Source organism: Lygodium microphyllum, chromosome 17 (genome assembly GCF_053477565.2).
Source record: "Lygodium microphyllum isolate KBCC chromosome 17, Lygodium_microphyllum_v1.1.10, whole genome shotgun sequence".
In the NCBI taxonomy this organism is placed as follows: domain Eukaryota; kingdom Viridiplantae; phylum Streptophyta; class Polypodiopsida; order Schizaeales; family Lygodiaceae; genus Lygodium; species Lygodium microphyllum.
Window position 1 is genome coordinate 16,521,493 of NC_141151.1, and position 18,427 is coordinate 16,539,919.

Below are 18,427 nucleotides of genomic sequence, written 5' to 3' on the forward strand. Positions count from 1 at the left end.
AAAAGTATCTCAACAAACCAAGTTCCTTTATGTCAAATTCTTTATGAAGACCATGCTTAACTTCAGCAATCTCCCTCTCAAGTGTACCTGTAATAATGAGGTCAGCAACATAGATGACAACCACAACCATGCCATCCTCTGTATGTCTCACATAGAGTGAGTAATCATCCATACTCTATTGAAATCCCATGTTGCACAAGAATTTGCTAATCCTCTCACACCAAGCTCTTCGTGCTTGCTTTAGTCCATGCAATGCCTTGTTCAACTTGCATACATAATCTGGGTATTTAGGATTTACATACCCTTCAGTTTGATCCATGTACACTTCCTTTTCTAAATTCCCATTCAAGAATGCATTTTTCACATCCATTTGATATAATGTCCAGCCATATATAGAAGCCAAAGCAATCATTGATCTCACTGTAGTCATCTTAGCCATTGGACTGAATGTCTCCTTATAATACAATCCATATGTTTGTGCATAACCTTATACAACCAGCCTTGCTTTATACCTTTCTATAGAACCATCCAATTTGCACTTGATTCTGTACACCCATTTGCAACCAATTGATTTCTTTCCATGAGGTAATTGCACTAAATTCCAAGTCTTGTTTTTCTTCAATGCATCCATCTCCTCATCTATAGCTTGTCTCCATTCTTTGCTTTCCACTGCTTCCTCAAAGCAAGTAGGTTCCACATGTTGTACAAACCATATAAGCATAAGGCATCTTCATGAACTCATTATATGTCAATCTATCAATAGGATATCTAACCCTTTCTGATCTCCTCAAATGAGGTGCACTACTTGGAGTCTCAACTACTCTTGCATGCGGTGGCACATATTTTCCTGCACTTCTAGTACCCGAAGTTTTTACATGAGAATTCCAACCATAGGCCTCTTGCCTTTTGCAATTTCCGCACTCTTTTGTGAACTCCTTAACTTGCCACTCCATGGACTATAGCTGCCACTGCTTTCTCCATTCTTCTAAGGTCTAGACATATCTTCTAAGTGCTAATTTCCAAGCTTACCATTTGCTAAAATTTCCTTTCCATGAGCATCATCATCACTACTCTCATAAGAATCCAAGTCCCCTCTACAATATTGGGCTTGTATCATGATTCATACTCACTGAATCTAACATCCCTGGTAATGTAAAATTCCTTAGTCACTAGATCATAGCATTTGTAACCCTTCTTCTCATTAGGATATCCAAGAAAGATGCATTTTATAGCCTTTGGCTCCATCTTCTTCCTCAAATCATCAGAAACATCAACATAACAAACACATCCAAAAACACTGAAGTAAGGAAGAGTGGGTGTCCTACCATACATCTTTTCATATGGTGATACATAATGAGTCAATGCTGTAGGTATCCTGTTCATGATATGCACTGTAGTATGCACTGCCTCTGCCCAATATGTCAATGGCATATTCATTTGGTTCATCATTGCTCTAGCAATCTTTGCAATGATATTGTTCTTCCTTTCTACCACATTATTCTACTGAGGTGTGTACTTGCATGTCACCTATATTTTGATTCCACGATCTCTCAAAAAAGCTGAAAATTCATATGACATGTACTCTCCTCCATTATCAGACATCAAACATTTTATGTAACAACCAAACTGTTTTTCAACCATAGCTCTAAACTCCAAAAAAATTTCAAAGGCTTCACTTTTATGTTGCATGAAGTACACCCAAGTCATTCTGCTAAAGTCATCAATAAAAGTGATATAAAACCTTCATCTCCCACTCAATGAGATATTCTGACATGGACCCCAAATATCAAAATGCACCATTTCCAAAGGATAATTGCTAATTAACCCCCTCTTTGGAAATGGTAATCTAGCTTGCTTGCCAAACTGACAAGCCTCACATACATAATCATAATTAACATAACCAAAATCCTTATCTTGACCATGTCCACTTTCAACATATATAGAATTCTGAATGACGGGAGTACCTACATCCAAGGAAAATAGCATGCATTTCTTCTTTCCTTTTGCAATCGATCTACCAACCTTCCATTTCGAAATTCCTCAATGAAACATCCATATCTATTGAATCTCATCTACATTCCTCTGCCATTTGACCAACTGTGCTAAGTTCTTAGTGATTGTAGGTATATAAAGTACATCCCCAAGCTTATTTTCCAACTCCATCTCTAGTGACAAGTAGCACACTACCAATATGAGTAATTTTATGCAAAGTATCATCCCTAGTAGCCACAATTCTTCATTCTGCATTTGTTGTTTTATGTCAAACGACTCAACATGACGAGCCATGTGATTTGTAGCCCTTGAGTCCAAAAACCAATCATCCTCACAGGGAGGGTGTGTCGTGCTCCCTAATACATGTTCCATGGCAAATAAATGGCCTCTAGTAGAGCCACCTCTAGACCCATAACCTACACCTCTATAGCCACCTACATAATGGTTATATTGAGTCCTTCCTCGACCCCTACGCACAGCATTTTGCTTGTGATAACATTCCCTTTCAAAATATCCATACTGCCCACAATAATTACATGCACCATCTCTATGTGGAGGAGTAGATCATCATCTAGAGTAAGTTCTTCTCCTGCCTTTGGGCATGAAATTACCACGACCGAAGGTACCTCGACCACGTGCAAAGTTATCACCACTACGGCCATAAGATGAGCCTCTAGCTCTAGATGGGCTGCCATACCCTCTCTGATGATAAAAGACACTATCTTCACTTGCATTCTTACTATTGCTAGATGCATTCAAACCCAACTTTATTTATTCTGTGAGTAACAAGGCAATCAGTTCTTCAAAGTCTGTCATAGAGCCTCCTCTAACTAAAATAGAGGTATCCAAATATTTATATGCTGGGCCAAGGCCATTAAGTGTGATTCAAACCAAGTCATCATTGTCCATTGGTGCATTTATAGATACAAGATCTTCTGCAACCTATTTGATTTCTGCAACATAGTCACTGATATGCGGTTTCCTCTCCCTGCTCCATGCAATCTTTGCTTAAGTTGTATCTTCCTTGCCTCTATATATGTCCCATATATTTTCTCAATGATCTCCCATGCCTCTTTACAAGTATTTGCGCTCTTGATATGAGGAATCAAAGTCTTTGAGATATGCATATAGAGATCCAATGCAAAACCTTCTTGTTCTTTCTAGTCCAATCCTTGTATGCCTTCTTGTGCTCTTCCGTGGGCTCCTCAAGAAGCTTTGGACATGCATCATCACCTGTAATGAGGTCTCAAAGACCTCTTTCTATTAGAAAGTTCTCCATCCTGTATGATCGGACACTATAGTTGTCGTTGGCCAATTTATCTCAAACAATTTGGGTAATTTGAGCTGTGTCTGACATTTTGATGGTTGAAATTTCAGAAAAACCAGCAGTATGTGTTGTTCCAATCAAGCATTCAGCAACATGAACCAATCCACTGCCTCAAATGGTCGACAAAAAATGCACCAAAATAGCCCAAAAATTTCATGTAAATTCCCTTCCAAGAGAATGGCTGCTATACATAAGCTCAAATGTTTTCATATACATTCATACATGATGCCCATACATTATACATTGACTGTCCAGCAAGAAACATCCAAAACGGAGCTCAAACTGTGCTCATATGACCCAAAAAGCACCAAAATACAGGCTTAAAATGGACCAATTTCCTTGTTTTTCCATAGTTTTTTTGGTGCCAACAATGAAGTCCCAATCAAGCTAAAGCTACACAAAATTTTCTGGAATTTTTCTGCAATTTTTTTGCCTTAGATGTAGCTTCATGGTGTGCTCTTTCTATGACCTCCATATCAAGTCACAACAGCAAGTTTCCGATTTGCAATGGCTTCACTAGTAGTTCGTTTTTCTCTTCCATTTCATCTCATTTTCACGATACAAGAGCTTTAAGAATCTTCACCTTACAAATATAGGTATTCTACAGAGGGAAAATACCAGAGGTTGCTTTCTCTATCTCCTTTCCAGGAGACTCTGGTATAAACTTTGCTACAAGTTCTTTCAAATCACAAGACTGAGCCTCCCGAATCATAATATCCCGCATTTTTTTTCGGATTTGTCGAAGTTGACTCGACTAAGCATAACAGGTTTTCTTGATTTGATTTGGTGGCTTCTTAGTGAATGCAATGCAGAACATCCTCAAGGTGTAGTTATCAGTGGTTTTTACATCTACATGGACTTCAATCAAAGACTGCCACTTGCGGACCAGTGACCTTAGTTTATCAGTGGAAATCCATACCCCAGAAGTTCGTGAGGGCATTTTTCCCCGGACATCCTCTGCACGAAGCTTTATCTTCCTTGCTGGACTGATCTTCATCTTCACAACCTTTTACTATCTCCAGCAAGATCAAAATCTACCCCTTCAGCAGGTTCTGCACTCCTTGCATTCTCCCCCAATAGTCTCCATAGCTTCCTTCAGCTTTGAAATCTCCTAGCTGATGATCAACAACTTGCCCGTCTGATGCAATGGCCACCCTCCAAAAGTACTACACTTCCCTGTAATAAGCGTCTCAACATAATTACTACACTCGTGATCTATGCAATTCGTAGGTGAGATCCTGCCTGTTGCATATGTAGTGAAAAATCCAGCTTGAGATGATTGAGATGCCCGAATTCAATTGCAGAATTTCTCATGCTAATTATTGAAGCAACAAGCACATGTGACAGTCTGGATAATCATGGAGTTTGAGCGCCCTCCTGCCTCATACATACGATTCCATTTGGATGGATTAATCCTTGTTTCAATTATGGCAATCTATTCTGGAGACACTCTATATCTCTATTTACTGGTTCTAATAAAGGCCACCCTGCCTGCGTATTATTGCAGCATACCCCACATCTGATTCATAGAGTTCTCCCTCGGTTCTGATATTCCTCCTATGCTCTGATACCGACTGAGAAACTGCGAGTAGAGGGAGACCAGGATGGAGAAGTAGATGTCTGGAGCGACATGCTCTCCTCCTCTTCGTTATTCTTCTCTTCAATCTTTTCTTACAAGTCTCTTACACACACAAACTATAACTATGGATAAAGCTTAGGCTTTTGTCTTATTTCTCAACACACCACATGTTTTGCGAAAGGCCCCTATAGTTAACAGAATTTCATATATGATGTGCACAGCACTTATGCATCTTATGTGTCCCAACTTTATTATATGGAGCATTAAGTTAAAATTCATGAACTGTGACAAGCAGCATGTTATTAGTAATGTAAAGTATGCTTATGTATTGTGTATATAGTCCATGTGAAGATGGTGTGAAACAAGGCATCAACTACCAAGGGCGTAGCATCTAGTATACTTAAATTTGTGTTAGAAATTTTAAGGTTATATAGATCTTGATGCCATCTACATTGTTGTGAGCTCATATCAACATTGCCTGGTTGTGAGCTAATAATGCCAAAGAAACATGAAAAGCCAAGCAAGAAATGACTAGTAACTTATAAGAAGCATGTTACTTAGAGTGTGTTGCCAAATGCCGAATAATCTTAATCTATCCATATACAACACTTGTATTGATGAGAGGTAGAAGAGGACTTTGTTGAAGTTCACAATTAGGGTGATGGAGTTAACATTTGCGGGTAGATGAGAATTAAGCTAGGAGAAAAATAAGAATTCATCTTTATTTACATCTTAGCATCCCCTACAACATGTGGTTTTGCAATAAAAGTGGATCATTATATTAATCAAATGCAAGAAAACAACAAAGAATAAATGTTTGACAAGCCCATTTGAGTTGCCTAAAAATCAATCACATGATATATACAAAGCCTCTCAGGGTAGTCTGAGGGGATGGGAAAAAGCAATCATGGTGGAGAGTATAGCACCACCAAGGTGGCCATCTTGTAGGGTGAAAACTAGGCCACGACCACACCCAACATGTAAAAAATGCTCATGAAGCTCTTGTTTGTGTGGATAATGGATGTTGAGTTATGTTAAGATGACATCCAACAAGATCCTCCCCGCTAAAAATCACTTGGCAACATGCCTTTTGAAGATGCCACCTTGTGAGGCTCACAATGTTTTTTTCCATTACCTCCAACTACAAGCATTCAAGCCACAATTGTGCATAAGCCAACTTCAATGATGAAGATCCTCTTTTGCATTGTTGCCTTGCACAAGTTTGTGACTCTAACTAAGTGACTAATAATAGAAAGCCCCCCAAGAGAGATCCCAAGTTGGGATCTACTCATTAGAACACTTGGCACTACTCATTAAAGTAGCCATGACAAACACCCCTAGGGAAATACAAGTTGAGCTAATCAAGTGTCACAATGCAAAAAGTCTAAGGGACATAAGAACGACAAATATAAAGATGCTCATATTTTGTTGGAAGCAAATCCTTGATCCTAAATTTGTTTTATAGTGTCTTGATTCTAAAGAAAACTATGACTCACATTCGAATAACTTTTGGAGAAGTGAGATTCAATCAGGTGTTTGATCCAAAATGTGTTCAAGACTATGCGGGAGGGCAAGTAAGTGGTCAAGAGAGTTCAAGTACAAAAGACATTGAAGTGGAGTGCATAGAGATTCACAGCCAATAATGACCTTCAAAGGTTGAAAAGAGGTGGACTCTTTTGTATTGAGATGGAGGGCTTTGCATTAAGCCAATAAATGTTGGTTGAGGGATGGTGAAATGGCCAAAGAGGTTTGAAAGAAAAGAGGTGGGTCTTGGACGTGTAGAATAAGAGATTATCATACATGCAAGGAGCCAATGGTTTGAATCTGACAAGATGAAGTGAATGGTATTCAAAATCTTAACTACTATTCCTCAAAATAAAGGTTACAAATCCACATGTTTCCGATGCAAAAACATTTAGTGTTTTTCATGACCCAATTGCAATATACATTTTCTTGGATTGCAAAGATTAGCAACCCCACTTGTGTAGTATGATAGTGAACAAAACTTTTGCCAAGAGCTAGTGATCAATCGCTTACAATCCGCAAAGATTCTTTCACAATAATTCATTAGTTGACATCATTTCATAAAGTAATTTGGATGGTGAATTAGGTGAAACAACATTTATATCATGCCACATCATTGCACTAGTCTGGCCCCATTAGATCATTTCGCCATTAAAATCATTCAGTATTTGCAATGTTTATTGCACACACAAAGGTGCACATAGAGAGAGAGAGAGAGAGAGAGAGAGAGAGGCCTTGCATGTGGAGAAAATGATAACAAGATTTTGCGTGTGGAGAAGATGTTAATTTTGTTATTTGATAACAGGCCAATGGCATCCATCTTAGCACTGTCGTATTGTGAACAGCTTTTCTAACATACATGAATTAGAAAATAAAACTATTGAGCATTCCCTTTGATGTGAAAAAATAAACACCTAATAATTGATGCCATTAGTATATTTAGAAAGAGGCCCAGAATAAAACAAGATACAAGCCTCCGTCGACCTCCACACCTTGAACAATACCACCATACTAGGTGACGTTTATTGTACGAGCACCCTTCAAAGCTTTTGTAGTTTTGTGACTCTAGTACGCACAAGTTGTGCAAATGCTGTCACAAGGCCAAATCTTTAAACTCATTGTTTCATCAAACATGCCCACTTATGTCCATTTCCTTCGATTGATAGCTTTCAAAAGACCAGCATGCTTGGGGGGAGTCACCAAGCACTCCATGGCAAGGCCCAAGTAGTTTAGGACTTGAAAGAAGATAATCATACTCTCAATCCCAATGGGTTCCTACAAAAGGAGTGCCATGTCCATCTCAAGCGTCATCTCCTAGGTGTCTATCCCCTCAAGATACCCACTAGACCCCTAGACTAATGGCATCCTGTTTTGGTGAAGCTACCAGTTTATCCTAGACATAAGGTGAAAGGCCAATACTATGACACCTCATTTGGGCCCTTTGGTATTCACTATTTGCACTTGACATCAATTGAATCAATTGTAAGTTTCGCTTGACTTAAGTTCTTGGAAGAAAATTTGTAAGCCACCCAATATATATATATATGGAGGAAAAAAGCCACAAAAATGCTGCATCAAATACGTCAGACCTGGGAACACCTTCATGAATCTTTACTATCTTGTAGTGCTTTGAGCTGTTTAAATTCAGTAGCGTTCTATCCGATGCAGTTAAGCGATTGAAGGAGAAACAGAGAAGGGAAATCTGAAGAGAGTTCGGTATTTTTTCTTAGGTTGTGTAGAGTCCTGGTAGAAACACAGTTAGGGCTATGATTCTGAATTGGCTCTTGTCATCTCTTTGTCATTATGGCCGTATTGGATCATTGCAACTGAAGTATTTTGTATTCAATGTATCATCACTTCTCTTTGTTTTCATTTTCAGCATGTTCAATTCAGTACACTTAGAACAATCTGTGAAGCTGGTAAAGCCTGGGTTCATTACTTGTTAATATTTGTAGTAAGACCCTTAACAAAGCCTGTGTTAACAGCCACTAATCAAATGCAGTCATACTGCACAGCAAACCGTAAACCAAAAACATAAATTGTACCCCATTAGTTAAACTCAATCTTATTAAAACCTTTTTCCATAAAAGCATTACTGTGATCCAATTGCAAAGGAGCATACTGATAAACTCTTCTAGGTAATGGAATCATAGATGGTGCCGGAATCAGGTGTACTCAGATTTTTCAGGAGAAAAACTCATTAGCTTTTTCTTAGTCAAACTCTTTGATAATTTAAATAATCAGTAAGCAGCCATTGAGGTTTTCAGCAGTAGCACAGGCCCCTGGTAGTCCCAAGGAAACGGAAAAACCAACCACTGCCTTCACGCTAAGGTATAAATGTCCAACTAGCGAACTCCAAACATCACTCTAAACTCCTGCCACGAGAAAATGAATGTGAGCAAGGTGACAGCCGATCTGAAAGAACTAGCCATCAACATGAACTCGGCAAGAAAATAAGAGTAAAATCATACTAGATCTTGTTGAAAGCAACAATGTCGCAACTCTGAATATACTCATTTCTAGGCTCTGTGGTCAAATAATCCTCAATCAAATTGTCAACAGAGACCAAGTCATCTTCAATGGTCATCATGATTGTCATTTTTTTGATACCATATCCGACTGGCACAAGCTTAGCTGCAAAAAACACACTGTTAAAATACAAAAATCATTAATTACACAGATCACACAAACATACACCACTGGAGGGATGATGCTCACATGCACCCCACAAAAGGCCTGGCATAGCAATACTGCGAACGGCCTCTTCAAGCTTCACCATGTCAGTCTCATCATCCCAGGGCTTAACATCCAGCAAAACCGATGACTTTCCACCTATTCATCACGCAAGTGTACCACACTTTCAGCAAATACTTATGCAAACACATGAACCTGCAAAAGTATGACACAGGTAATCCGTAAACATACTTTCTTTCTTCTTTCCTGATGCTTTCATCTTCGCCTCTCGCTCAGCTGCAGCTTTCTTTTCCTCTTCAGTCTCTTCACCAAAGAGATCAACGTCATCATCATCTTCACCATCGGCCTAGACACCCCCATAACTTTGCTCAGCTCAACAAGTAAATAACAACCCACTCTTGCGCAATGGAAGGGGTTGAAGCACAACAAACAAACCTCTGCAGCATCAGAAGTACCAGGTGCAGGTGCTGGAGTTCCATTGGGCAGCTCCCTTGTGTGCATAACCGGCAGACCTGCAATGCTGATGCCAACAGAAGTTCCTGGCAGACTGAAAACAAAGACCAAAACAATACCAGTTAGCAAGCAAAATAAACGAGCAACTCAACACAGGATATAGAAGACAGAAGAGCTCACCACTTCTCTAGCAAGGCTGAGATGTGGTTGTACCATCGAGAGACATTAACCAGATCAGTTCCAGGGGCTTCAGAAAAAGCACAGTATGCTACAACATCATCCTTCGAGGGTTGATACCTGAGCATTTCAAAATGAAGATACTTTGAGTATCCAATCAATTTGTTGAAAACTTTTGTAATCATCAACACAGAAGATGCTTGGATGATTGCCTTTGTTCTTAGAAGCGTAAGTGCTTGAAAGTTCCAGTTAAAGAATGAAAAGGGAACAACTCAGACACATTCCACATTCATTCAGATAGTAGCCATTAATCATCCAATACTGCCACAAACTGTCTTGGCCATACTTCTGAAGTTGTGAAATTGAATGGTCCAAACTTTATCACCCTAATTGAAACCTCATCTGCAGCAATGTTTATAGGATCATGGCATCAGAGTGAAACTGTGATACCAATCTAGACCAACTAGCTAGGCGTTTAAGACACAACAAAACCACCTGATTTGCATTGAGTGAAGACAGGAAGCCCATCACAAAGGTAGCAATAGTTTAACACAATCCTAACAACATTGGGCAAGGCTTTCTTTTCCAAAAAGAGAAACAAGTACACGTCTGTCCTTACTACAGGATACTTATTTTTCTTTTTTAAAAAGTTAGCCTTGCCCTAATGTTGTTGTTAGGATTTCATGTTATGCTATTGCCACCTTTGTGACGGCTTCTTGTCTGTCCTTAATGCAAATCTAGTGTTGCAATGGTGGTAGTTCTTTGACTATTTAGGTGGCTTTGCTGTTTTTTAAACACCTGGCTACTTGGTCTAGAGTAGGATCATAGTTTAGTTCTCAATTGATCAAGGAAGCAAGACACGTCTGGCAACTCCAAGTCTTGCAGAATATGTCAGAAGATAGTTGTAAATACATGCACAGGTTTTCGGATTGTTGGAAGGCTAAACCACACACTGCAATTCTGTGATGCTGCTGCCTTAAAGTTTTTTTTTTCTTCTTTTTGTCAATGAACATGGTTTGCACTAATCCTAAATTATGATACATTAATCCCTATTTATTCTCTCCTTAAAACAGTCCCCCAAAAGCATTAATTACTTATTACCAAAAATAAATGCAATTGATTTTTTGAACAATAGGACAAATGCAATGAAATCCTCTATAAATACCCAAAGTGGAAGACTGCTTGGAGCTGTCCCAATGGAGGCCAATCACCTTGTCAATCACTTGCAAAGGCACTGGCCAAGATGATCGGCAACAAAGTCTGCCCCATCCTCTTGGACATCATTCATGACACATAGATAGGCTTTGTCCAAGATAGGAGTAACTTGGATAATGTTTTCACCTTCTTCGAGGCCACAGAGTGGGCACAACATAGTGGCCATGCTCTTCTTGGACTTTGAGAAGGTTTGTGATAGGGTTGATTGTGTTGAGAAGCCATTCACTCATTGCATTTGTTTCCCTTCACTTTTGGGGTTTCACACAATGGACAGCCCCAATAAGGGGGATAGGCACCTACATTCTGGGATGCCACCTTAGATAGTATTTGCCTATTTATGGGCAGTCTCTCTCCTCATTCTTATACATCCACACCCATCATCAGCCATTCTTCTGACACTCTCTTTCAACTATCTCCATCCTCTCTACTTCTAGGCACCCTATCTCCTTCCATCAGGCTTGTGTTTGGAGCATCCTCTTGGCTCACATCATCTTCTCCACCTAGAGACAGCTCATCTCCCTCAAGCTAGTAGGTGTCACTATCAGCCTTGTGTTTGATAGTCTGGGAGGCTCATCCCCGTTTGGCGTCATCTCTAGAGGCTGTTGGGATCTGCATTTTGCAGCCTGGCTCCTCTTGCTCCACTTGGCATCACCCCACAACATTAGGCGTCAATATTTTTGCTTGCCTTTGCAGATTTAGATGCTCCATTCCACTAGGCGGTAGTCTCCTTGCACGAGCGTCATTTGCCTAGCCGCATTTAGCAATTTGGCACACTTCCTAGCATTGACATTGGTCTCCAACATCTGGTGACCCTCTTCCTCCACTCCAATAGCATCAAAGAACCATGTTCCGCTCCCTTGACAATTGTCCTTCGCCCAACATACGTCTTCAACATCCTACTGCTGGAGGACTATGTTTTGCTCCCTTTAGGGGTTGCCGCATGATTCAAACAAGATACCACAATCATCTTCAGAGCTTCCACTCCATTGTATTAGCTTTGTTCACATAGCATGATTCAGTGCCTCTTCTTCTTCTTCTTCTTCTATGTTTTTTGAGTTTCTCTTCTCTTTCAATGTTGTCGAACACACACTATGTTTCTCCCCACAATCCCTGTTGTCTCTTTGGTTTGCTTTCACAGTAGTCATTTGTGGCATGGTATCAAAGCCAGAGAAGCTCAAAGAGCCACAAAGATCCTCTACATCAGAGAAGGCCACTATAAGTTGCAAGTTCAGCATCATCTTCTAATTTATATCCCCCCCCCAAAATTTTGCTGCATCATCGAGAGTTCTCCCTTATCTTCTTCTCCCTCCCACCCTTTCTTTTACAAGTTGATACTCTACTGCTATGGCTTCTCTTGACGGTTGGCAAGCTATTAGCCAAAGCCACTAATTATTGTACAAGACTGAGATGCATAACATGATCTTCATCATCATGGCAAGTTCTTACGTTGTGGTTAAGCATTGCCCATCCATCAAGTACTCGAGCCTACAAAATAGCACTTGGAGGTGTGGGACATTATTGGAAGCTCACATAGTGGCACATCTGGACAGCATACTATCAATTGATTTTTGGCAGTGAGTGCCTCTCCGTATGCACAATCTAGGTAGATCTCTCAACATCCATCATCTAATCACTCCGCGACAATTGGGACTAGGTGTAGGGCGATTCCCAGGCTTGTCAGGAGCTCTAACATCATTTCTTGCTCACCTAGAGCGCCACACATTGTTTTTCACAATATAAGGCTTAAGCCAAAAGCCCTAGGTAGTATACCTTCTTTTCCCCATACACCCCCCGCCGCCGCCCCCCCCCCCCCCCCCCCAATATTGTCCTAAGAAGCTTGTCTATATGATTGTTTTGAGACTCTAAGTCAACTCCAACTAGACTTGCAAAAATTTTTGAGTAATATAATTAGCCACATTTTTCAACACAAAAAATGACAATCACCACTTGGTCCAATTTTCATGCAATATGTGTTGGATTCCAATACTTAGGGGAACCTTATTGAAACCCCAATCAAAGAACCCCGTTTGTCTTCATACGAGGCTATCACTCTTGGAAGGTTCGCTTCCTAACTTTCATTCCTAATTACAACATTTTGATCCAACATCTCATTGATCACTTGACCCAATGCTTATGTGGCTTGTGAGAGAACTCGCTGCATAAACCTTGACCATAACCTCCAACAGTTAAAGATATCTAACCACAATGATTTTAACGTCAAGTTGGCCGACTACAAGTGTGTACTCTCATTGATCTTGCCACCACTCAAGCCCCAAAGTCCAATGATAACCACACTTCACATTTCTTCTTACACATTATCTCCCAAATGTTTTAATTTTATGCTACAAATGATTTCACTATCTACCTTGTCTAGCTTTATGAATTTGAGTGTCAATTATGGTGTTTCACACGATTGTTTGATCAAGTACATAAGAGACTCTCTTTACCATCTTCAAAAGGGGCCCTTGTTTCCACTCCCCAAGAGGGGAAGTGTCAGAAAGAGGACTTAGAGATGAGAGAAGAGAGTGTGAGAGAGAAAAGAGGAGAGAGAATGAGTGACAAGGATAGAAAAAGACTAAAAAGATAGGAAAAAGATGAGAGAAGCCATGAAAGCTATGAGAGAGAAGGTAAGATGAAGAAACTATAATTTGTATTAATGAATTGGTGAAAATTTACGAGTCTCACCACCTTATATACCTATATCAATGTGACATGGTATTATTTAATAAACCACACTAAAATAATGTCTCTTCCCAACTTCTTACAGACACATTTGGGTGTTGATTTCCTCTTCACCATTGGCTACTTGAACCTTTATGGCTGTTGCAAATTAATGGGGAGACAATTTAACCTATCAACAACTGCCTTTTTTACGAAGCTGTGTACTGCTACCATCTATCAGGATAAACACATCTTTTCCATGAATGATACCCTTCATGAAAAGTGTATTAGGGCTTCTAGAACCTATCCACGCATCCATGGAGATGGAACAAAGCATATTGGCAATGATATGCAAATCAATGCCACATAGATCAAATGGTACATGCCATGGAAAGCCATTTGCTGGGTCATATAATCGATCTTGCTCAAGTTCCTCATCATAATCCTCAAATTTAGCATGCACACCCGCAATTTGATCCTCAATTTCTTCCTCATCAACATCTTCAAGTACAATCATGTTGTGATTTTTAGCCTTAGTATTCTTGTAGATGCTTTCGGATGCATGGTCAACTATGTACTTTTCACCACACTTAAAGCATAGACCCTCCTCTTTTCGCTCTTTAAAGAAATCCATAGATATAAACTTCCCATCATTGGCTAAATCAAATTTGGGTCTATTGTCACCTTGCTTAGGCTCAAATTTTTAGTTGATTGTTGGCTTTCAAATGCTTTGCTGCCTTGAAGCACTAAATGTAGGATATGTGGGGACTTACGAGCTACAAAATGAAATGCTATCATTAACGCAGATTACAATCTCTTCATCTTACCTTCTCCTTCACAACTTTCATGGCTTCTCTCACACCTTTCCTATCTTTCTAGTCTCTCTCTCTTCGTCATTTGTTCTCTCCTCTTTTCTCTCTCCTCTGCACTTTCTTCTCTCACCTCTAAGTAGTCTTCTTGACAAAAAGCAAGGCAAAGGCAATAATAATAATCAGTAAAATACTAGTGATAAGCAGGGAAACGCTAGACCGAGATGTAAAATGTCGCAAAGAAAAATAGGTTTTGCCAACGCTATCAAAGGACAAGTGAAACCAACCATCCTTATTTTATTGGATAGGATGGTAGGATGCCTAATTAACCAAAAATCTACATCAAGCAACAAATTAAGACATTGAAATTAATACTTTACCACTTTAGAGAACATAGTCAACATCCAATTGGCCTCAAAATTGTCACCCCTTGCAATATTTCTTTAAGATGTAATCTGCAAATCTTATAGTACAATTGAGATTTGACTAAAATCCTTGAGAAGATGGCAAGTCTTGTCTTAGACTCGAGATATACGCCCTTGAGCCACCATTTCCTCTATTGATTGAGTCAACTCTCCTACCAAATCCGAAGCACATGGGTGTCACAAGTGACTAGAAGCAAAATCCCCAAGTTTACCCCTTTGTGGTAGCGAGTCTATTCCAGCACTAGAAAATGCAAGATGTGCTGCCAAACAGATCAGGTTCAGCCCAAAAGATATAGCCTACTACCAAGAGGTCCCAAACTACTGTCACCAGCCTCTATTGGCTAGTGAATCAGCTTGCCAGCCACAAATTCTCTCTCCTTAGCTGTCAACAGCCTACAACCAGCAATCTCCTACATCCACACTCTGCTCTCTTAGTTTCCACCAGCCCAAAATGGTCGTTCCCAACTGCCCCAACCTTTCATCGTAGGTTCTCTCCCCTTTTGCCAAGTGGCAAACCTGCCCATGCATTATCTAGCCTCTTAAAATGAATTTTCAGTAATTAATTCATTTATGGAAATTAAAAAATGCTTGATCCTATCCCAATATTGGCCACTACCCATCCACATTTAGAAACCTAAACCCTGTAGACTTGAAAGTATTGAAACTTTAATTAACCTTACTCCTTAGCATTAAATCTTTAATTGCTCTAACCCACATGACACCAAAAGTCATTTCAAGGGCACATTTAATACCTAGGGCCAAGACTTATCAACAGGCACCCCACCAACACTTGTCCATCGCAACTTCTGCCAATGTCCCCCATTGCTCAAGCTAACGTTTGATTGACACCGTGCCTATAATTCATTTGCACTTTACATGTGCACTTTACATGAATACAACTCTATTATGCTGCAATAAGTTGAAAACTCATGTCCTTATGATGACATGTTGTTTTGATGTTGAGTGTTGATCTAAGGCCAAGGGCATTAAGCACAAGCCACCCCCTACTCAAACCTCAACCCCACCTGCTACAAGTGGCCACCCTCAATGGAGGCAAGGGTGGTAGCTAGTCACCAACCTTGGACTAATGGAGACCCTAGGGTCACGAAATATTTAGACACTCATCACAATCTACGCCCTACTCAACTCCGAAGGGAATGTCAAACTAATTTGCCAAATCATCAATAGACTTCAATCCTTCAGCCCACCTTGTCACTATAGAGACTTCCAAGAATGAGAGTTTGGTTTACATCTACAGGTTGCATGCCCAAGAGGCTTTCTAAGAGGCCCAAACTACACATTTGTGCCACCATTGAGCAATATGGATAGTGGAAGCCTATATCATATGTCACTGCAAGAGGACATTTTTATCTCCCTTAGGCCAGCTGCGGGAAGTGTCTATTGCAGCAACAACTCCTTTCCCAAGATTCAAAGCATTGAAAAAGTGAAGTTTGATACTAATGAGGGCATAGACCTTGCTGCATTTGTTAGTAGTAGGAAAAACCCACCAGATCCCTCTTTCTATAAACAGAATCAATTGTGGGGATCCCTTTGTCCAACCCTTAGCCATCAGCCTTCTAACCTCACACTGCTGCCCACACTCCATCCAAAGAAGTATCACCAGCAATGAAGAAAATCATCAGCTTGCTATCCAACCAGTCACCACCTGCCACAACCTGTTCTGCTGCTATTTTGAGAGCTACCTCCTGTGTTTTCATCATCCAGTGGCTGCCCTAGCTGACAGTCACCATTCCAGTGCCAACCTGTCCAGCTTTGCATTATGCTGATCTAAAGGCCGCCCAGCTGCTAATGTCATCATCTGCAGCTGCATGATAGCTGACATCAGCTTCATCATCCCTGCTGTGTTTCCACCTGGATACCTACATTGTGACTGCCTAAATCGTTGGGATCCAACTGACTATGGAGGGCTGTGTAGTTTTCCCTGTATTGGCATCATCATCATTAAATCCATTATGGTGGATTGCTGCTGCAGTGTTTTGGGGTCTATCACGAGTATGACACATTCTGCATCTCTGACACCATGCTTAGCTCAGCTCATCAGTGGTCCCTAGGGGACAGTGGTTTGAGGTCCCTTATATCATATTCATCATATCAGCATTCATCCATACATTCATCTGAGTTCTCTACATCTTGAGTTCCACATATACTTCTCATTTTCATACACTTTGAGTTCGTCGTTCTATGCTCAAGCATTTCTTCACAGAACATAAAGGGATTGGAACCAGAAAGGATATGCAAAATCTGGGAGGTGAACATCCAAAAGGATAAACTAAGAGAGTGCCTGATCAAGTCATATTCTCCTAAATTGCCCTTGAAAGATAGAATCTTTTTATTGAAAGTTGTCATGGGAGTCCCCCATGACTGGAAACAAACTCTGATAAATAGGTTTTATGGATGGGAAATGCAGTCGTGGTGCAGAGGACTCCCTTAAGCACCTGTTTTGGGATGGGTGCATAGCCGGAGAAGTTTGGCAGGTAGCTGTTCCTCACTTTGGGATCTTACATCCCTGGCATCCAAGAAGAGGAAGGTTTAATGGAATTGTGCATTTTCAGTAACATAAGAGCAAGCAGTCAATACAAAGAGTCAGCCTATTAACTGCAACAAATTCAACGGAATTATGCATTTTCGGTAACACAAGAGCAAGCAGTAAGTACAAAGATTTAGCCTGTCAAACTGCAAGCAATTCTGCTTTGCAGGAAATTTGGGAGGTTCATCTCGAGCTCATATTTGAGAATACTCGAGTGGTAATCACTTAGGCAGATAGAGCATTCAAAGTGAAATGGTTCTGGGGCATGGCTTGAAAGTTCGGGAAAATCGGTAAGAGGATCTCACCAGAATTTTGAAAAAGACGATCTAGTCATAGTTGCCGAAACTCCTTGTATCCAAGCTATTTACTGATATAATATCTAGAAAAGGAAAACGAGGAAGAGGAGAACAAGCTATTTACTAATATACTATCTAGAAAAGAAAAACGAGGAAGAGGAGAACAGACCCGGAGATGTAGCTTCGGGTCAGGAGGTACTCATCGAGATGCTTGAGACCGGCAGAGGAAGTGACATCAGGAAGCTCCACGGCAACCATGGTTGCTTGCTTGCCGCTGTCCTTCGCTGAAGGCCCCTCTCTCTGTGTCTCTCAAAGATATGCAGGCTGGTAAGGGCACAACAAAGGGAGGGAGGCGGAAGGCAAGGAGAAGAGGACCTCTTACTGGTTTGAAGGGCATGTTATACCTCCTTATTTTGTTGTCACCGAGGCTTCAAAATAAGGGTGACACTAGTGTTGTTTGGGACACTTTGAATCCAAAGACACTCTTCATGTGTGGCAAGAGGGTTGGGCTTGAGAGAGAGAGAGAGAGAGAGAGAGAGAATAACTTTCAAAGACTCATCTTTTCCCTTTTAATCATATCACTCTTCAAAAGAAACCTCTCTTTATTTCTTCTATTCCAAACCTTTCTTTCTATATATCTATACAACATTATTATTCACACTTGGGCAAAGGAAACTTCAATCTCTAGGAATTTTGAAGAATTAGTTGATCAAAGTAGCAAGTTTCA

The 18,427-nt window shown here is 40.3% G+C and overlaps 1 protein-coding gene across 2 annotated transcripts; it reads right to left on the reverse strand.

Annotated features, from left to right (window-relative positions):
* Positions 1–8,561: 8,561 nt before the first annotated feature.
* Positions 8,562–18,105, reverse strand: LOC148021617 (elongation factor 1-delta 2-like). 2 transcript variants are annotated; one of them, XM_087697076.1, is made up of 7 exons: positions 17,870–18,102; positions 9,750–9,866; positions 9,552–9,663; positions 9,348–9,462; positions 9,141–9,254; positions 8,894–9,056; positions 8,562–8,797 (listed from the first exon to the last, which is right to left on the reverse strand). In XM_087697076.1, coding segments are annotated over exons 1-7 (711 nt in total). In that variant the 5' UTR covers positions 17,959–18,102; the 3' UTR covers positions 8,562–8,796. The 2 variants fall into 2 exon arrangements, with proteins under 2 accessions (XP_087553202.1, XP_087553203.1); XM_087697077.1 differs by lacking the exon at positions 8,562–8,797 and having other exon boundaries at positions 8,893–9,056; positions 17,870–18,105.
* Positions 18,106–18,427: the final 322 nt, after the last annotated feature.

What these genes read in the sequence shown, in the direction of transcription:
- LOC148021617 (XM_087697076.1), bottom strand. Translation starts at nt 17,958, where the DNA reads ATGGTTGCCGTGGAGCTTCCTGATGTCACTTCCTCTGCCGGTCTCAAG. An exon ending in GTACTTCTGATGCTGCAGAG is followed by an intron (nt 9,463 to 9,551) that starts GTTTGTTTGTTG and finishes GGGGGTGTCTAG; the next exon opens with GCCGATGGTGAAGATGATGA. An exon ending in ATCAGGAAAGAAGAAAGAAA is followed by an intron (nt 9,255 to 9,347) that starts GTATGTTTACGG and finishes CGTGATGAATAG; the next exon opens with GTGGAAAGTCATCGGTTTTG.